Source organism: Rhea americana, unplaced genomic scaffold (assembly GCF_003343005.1).
Source record: "Rhea americana isolate MKP2758 unplaced genomic scaffold, rheAme1 scaffold_833, whole genome shotgun sequence".
Lineage (NCBI taxonomy): Eukaryota > Metazoa > Chordata > Aves > Rheiformes > Rheidae > Rhea > Rhea americana.
The window spans coordinates 14,900-19,282 of record NW_028187016.1 but is presented as its reverse complement, the minus strand read 5'-3'; the positions used below and the strand labels follow the sequence as shown (position 1 = coordinate 19,282).

At 63.1% G+C, this 4,383-nt stretch overlaps 2 protein-coding genes across 2 annotated transcripts in view; both read right to left on the bottom strand.

Moving 5' to 3' along the window:
• The window catches only part of CYP2F1 (cytochrome P450 family 2 subfamily F member 1), a gene marked incomplete at its 3' end in the record, with an annotated part of 3,263 nt that extends 2,917 nt beyond the window's left edge, over positions 1-346 (bottom strand). The window contains exons 1-2 of the mRNA XM_085323282.1: positions 340-346; positions 154-212 (exon numbers count right to left, since the gene is read on the bottom strand). Coding sequence (XP_085179408.1) covers positions 154-212; positions 340-346 — 66 coding nt within the window. The remainder of the gene's footprint in view (positions 1-153; positions 213-339) is intronic.
• On the bottom strand, positions 7-3,581 carry RAB4B (RAB4B, member RAS oncogene family). Its single transcript, XM_085323279.1, has 9 exons — positions 3,473-3,581; positions 3,079-3,219; positions 2,699-2,779; positions 2,143-2,257; positions 1,443-1,505; positions 1,163-1,317; positions 700-795; positions 340-492; positions 7-212 (listed from the first exon to the last, which is right to left on the bottom strand). Exons 1-8 carry the CDS (start codon positions 3,579-3,581, stop codon positions 377-379), a joined length of 876 nt encoding a protein of 291 aa, XP_085179405.1. The 3' UTR covers positions 7-212; positions 340-376.
• Positions 3,582-4,383: the final 802 nt, after the last annotated feature.

Here is a 4,383-nt window from a genome sequence, read left to right as displayed (position 1 = left end):
CCGGCCCGGCGCCACGAGGGACGGACAGACGGACGGCGGGCGAGGAGCGCTGGGCAGAAGCCACCTCGGTCAAATACAATCAAACAAGGCGTTTGCCACGGAGGTAAACTCAAGAGTCCCAGGGCTTCTCGGATGAGGAGGGGCTGATGGTACAGAGCGGGGCAAGGGGGCTCCTTGGGAAGCAGGGGACTCGGCGAGCGAGGCACGTGGTCCTGGCGGCCGGGAGAAAAGAAACGGGCTTTCACGGACGCCGAGCAGGAGCAAGGCGGCTTCCCCGTCCGGCGGGCTCGGGAGCAGGCAGCCCCCCGCCGCCGAGGCCGCCCCTCGCCGCCCTCTCACCTTGCATACGGATTCCCAGCCGGGCCCAAGCCGGCCTCTAGCAACTGCACTGCTGCTTGCTCTGCACCTGAGCTCCCCGCGGCTGCCTCAGCTGGCGCAAGGAGGCATCTCCGTACTGGATCCCTGAGCCCATCCTCTCCGGGTCAAGCTCACCTGCGTCGGGAGAAGCAGAGTCACCCCACAGGGGAAAAGCAGCGTAAGGGTCTTTCCTAGGAACGCACCCGGCTTCCTGGTTTCCAAGGACGTGGAAGTTTTTGATGGAAAACACCAGAGGCGAAGAATGTCCGTGCCTGCATTCAAAYCTCGCTGCTATTAAACGCCTCTCCCTCCTCCCAGCCCTCAAAAACCCAAGCGCCCTACCTGATTCAATTTTGTTTAATATGGTCCTTGCACATTTTAAGAAGGCTTCTTCTACGTTCTCTCCCGTCAGGGCGCTGGTCTCCAGGAACATGAGCTCTGAGGCAGGGAGACACGCCGGTTACTTCAGCAGCACTTACCGGTGGTGAACCGCCGCCGCCCCGCCGAGGGGCAGAACTCAAGACAAGCCCAGCACCAGAGCCCCAAAGCAGCACGGATCTTCCCGCTTCCCCGGATGCGATCGTCTTGCTCGGATCGGATCATCCCGCTCCCAGCAAAACCCGGGATCACGTAGCAACACGCAGATGCGGCTGCACCCCTGCACCGCTCCAAGCCAGGGGACACCCCACAGCCTCGGGGGAACACGCCGGAGCCCCCGCCTCCCCCCAAGACCCCCGCGGCACACCGGGCCGCCCCGGCGGCCGGGTGCACTTCTCCTCGCCGCCCCCCCGTTCCCGGCCCTCACCGTTCTCCTGGGCGAAGCGCGAGGCCTCCAGGAACGTCACCTCCCGGTCGGCGTCCAGGTCCTTCTTGTTCCCGCAGAGGATGATGACGATGTTGGGGCTGGCGAGAGTGCGCGCGTCCGTGAGCCAGTTGGTGAGCGCGTTGTAGGTCTCCCGGCTGGAAGGGAGGCGGAGAGGCGCGCTGAGCGCTGCTCTTCCCAGCGCCGAGGGGACGCGCCGCTAACCCGGGAGCCCCCCGCAGCCCCTCGGCTCGGGGGGACGGGGAGGGAGGCCGCCACGCACCTGGTAATGTCGTACACGAGCAGCGCCCCAGCCGCACCGCGGTAGTAGCTTCTAGTTACCGACCTAAACAGGGAGAGCAGACAGGACGGGAGAGGTGGCACGTCCAGGGAGCCCGCGTTTCCCCCCTCAGCCCTGTCCCCGGGGGTTCGAGAAGGGCGGCGGTGTAGGGGTGGTGCAGCAGCACCACAGACAGCCCTCCTTCCCGGGCYGCGCTGCCAGAGAGCCGAGAAAGCAACGGGAAGCACGGAAAAACTAGCGGGAATACCCGCCTCCCACCTGCCTGCCCAAACAGCAGCGCGTGAGGCAGCTCTTAGGGCTCCACRGCAGCAGGTGACTCGGGCAAGAGACAAACCCGGCCCAAATCCGGGGAACCAGCGCTGCCAGGGCGCTCGTCGCAGGCAAAGTGCTGATGCTTCCCCCCCCTTTTTATTTTTTAAGGCCAAAAGCAATTGCTAGCGGAGACACTGGGCACGTTCTGATAGTCCCCAGCACCTCACACGCCGCACATCTCGGCCGAGGCGGATGCCTTCGGGAACACAGCTATGTTTCACCCGCTTTGGAAAGGGCTTAAAGGGTGTGTGTGTGGGGGGGGAATGAAGAACTTTGAACCCTTGAACACGACAAGGGCTTACGCGTGATTGCAGCGCTAATCCACAGGCTCTGATACCGCGATTCACTAAGAGAAAACGTTTTGTTATACCTGAACCTTTCCTGCCCAGCTGTGTCCCAGATCTGCAGCTTCACYGTCTTCCCGCCTACGTTAACGACCTTGGAGCCAAACTCCACGCCGATCGTGTGATTCGAGTCCTGTTTGACTGCAGAACAAAGAGGCGGCTTGCAGAGACGGGGCTTGGATGCATCAGAAACCGGCAAAGAAAGAAGYGCTTCTCCCCACCACCTCAGCTTCGAGTCATTAAAGCACCAGCGCGCAAGACTGCTGCAGCCCCAGAAACGGCAATCCCAAATTATTTCATTCAGAGCAAACAGAGGGGCAAAAAAAAGGGAAATAAACGTGCACTTCAGACAACACTGAAGTTTCAGAGGTGTGTGGCAGCGCTCTGTTAACGCATCAACACATAGAAGAGCGTTTCCATTGCTGGGCAGTGACGGTTTGAGGCTAAGAACAGCGTTTCCTTCCTCTGGCAAAAAGGTTCGGCAGAGAAGGATTTCAGCAGAGCTTTTCGGTAGTCCGCAAGACAAACCCGGTCGGGAGAGACGACGCACGCGTTAGCAACGTGCAGGAGTGAGCAACTTACATTTATTCTCTATGAACTGATGGAGGAGGCAGGACTTCCCTGTTCCAGCACTTCCAATCACAAGGAACTTGAAGAGGAAATCTGGGGAGGAAAACGATGTCTTTAACACACGCGTACGGAAAACTGGTGGGGTGGGGAAACGGCCGAGAAAACCCGAACTCTGCGGTGAACGAGCCCAGCGAGCAGAGGCGCCTGGTTCCCAAACGGCCCCCGCGAAGAGGCACGGAGGCTGCGGGGGCCTCCGGGCCGAGCTCCGCGGCCGCCTCGGCGCGGCACGGCTCGCCCCGCTCCCTCGCGGAGGTGCCCCCACGAGCTCCCCAGGGTCGCGACGCGGCGGCCGCCGCTTCGCCGGGACCGGCCCGGTCCGCGGGCGGACTCACCGCTCCTCTGCCTGGCGCTGGAGAAGCGGGCGCGGGAAGCAGGAGCGGGGAGCCCCGCTGCTCCGCACGGGGATCCCGGAGGAGGGTTTTTCGCCTTGGCTTTGACGCCAAACAAAAGCACTAAGCAAAAACGCCCAGGCACTTAAACCCTCCGGATCCCGCGCGCTCGGGATACCGCCTCCCGGGCCGGGGCCGGGCAGCGGCACTTCCCGAGCCCGCGGGCGCTTCCCGCGAGCCGTCCCCGGAGGGGAGGCGAAGGCGCCGCTCCCAAGGGCCAAGGCACCGTGCGGCGAACGCACCAGACTTAAGTGCCCTTTTCTGGCCTTCTTTCCGGGGAGGAGAAGGCAGTCGCTAACTGCCGCGAGCGCGGCGGCAGGGAGGAGGCCTTGCCGACCCGTCGCTGCTAAGCGAGAGACGCCGGGAAACGCGGCAGCCAGCCCTCCACGCGCCAGCTGGGTCAAAGCCGCTCCGACTCCTCCGGTCTTCCAGGCTTTAGTAAACATTCCCCGAGTCCAGAGAAAGTTGTTCTCCTGGATTTTCCCTCTGTGCTCCCGCGAGCTCCCTCTCTCCCCCTCCCTGATAACAACACGCAGCTGGAACAGGCGACAAGCCCTTTGCGGGAGCACGAAGCAAACTCCGCTCTTAGCCRGGCCGCAGCTGGGCCCCAGCACCCTAAGGCAGCTCCCCCGGGTTCGTTATCTTGCCGTCACCAGAAGATAAGGCCGAGGGTTTTGCACAAGATTTTCCAGAGAGGCTCTCAACAGCCCCAYGCAGCTGGCGGAGGGCAGAGCCTCCGAGCGAGCTCTGTCGTTCTCACCGTGAACAGCCGCAGGCACGAGCTACGCAGGGGAGAGCTGCGTACAGGCAAAGTACTTGAAAACACGCAGCGGAAGGAGAAAGGAAAAGCACTGAAAAGACTTTCCCCTGGGCTACGTGGGAAATACCCCTTGCTGAAAGCCGCCAGGACGCTTCGCCTCGGGGCTGCCCTAACGCAGCCGGTGCTGGCAGCTGCGTCTCCCCCGCGACTCCGCTCTGCCACAGGGCTGGAGGAGGCCGGAGCAGCGCAAGTTAAGGGGAGGAGGATGCACCTGCAGGCCAGCTGCCTCTGCACCGGGGAAAAGGCGTCGCGTGGGCACGATGATCCCTCACAGCTGCGTTAATTAACCCGGCAGGGGCAGAAGGGACGACGAGACGCGCGTGGGCCACGCCGCAGGCTCCGAGACGCGGCTCCTTCCGYGCCGTCTCTGCCTCGAAGCGCCTCCGGCGAGGAGCGCGACTCGAATGCGGCCCCCAGGCCGGGTGCAA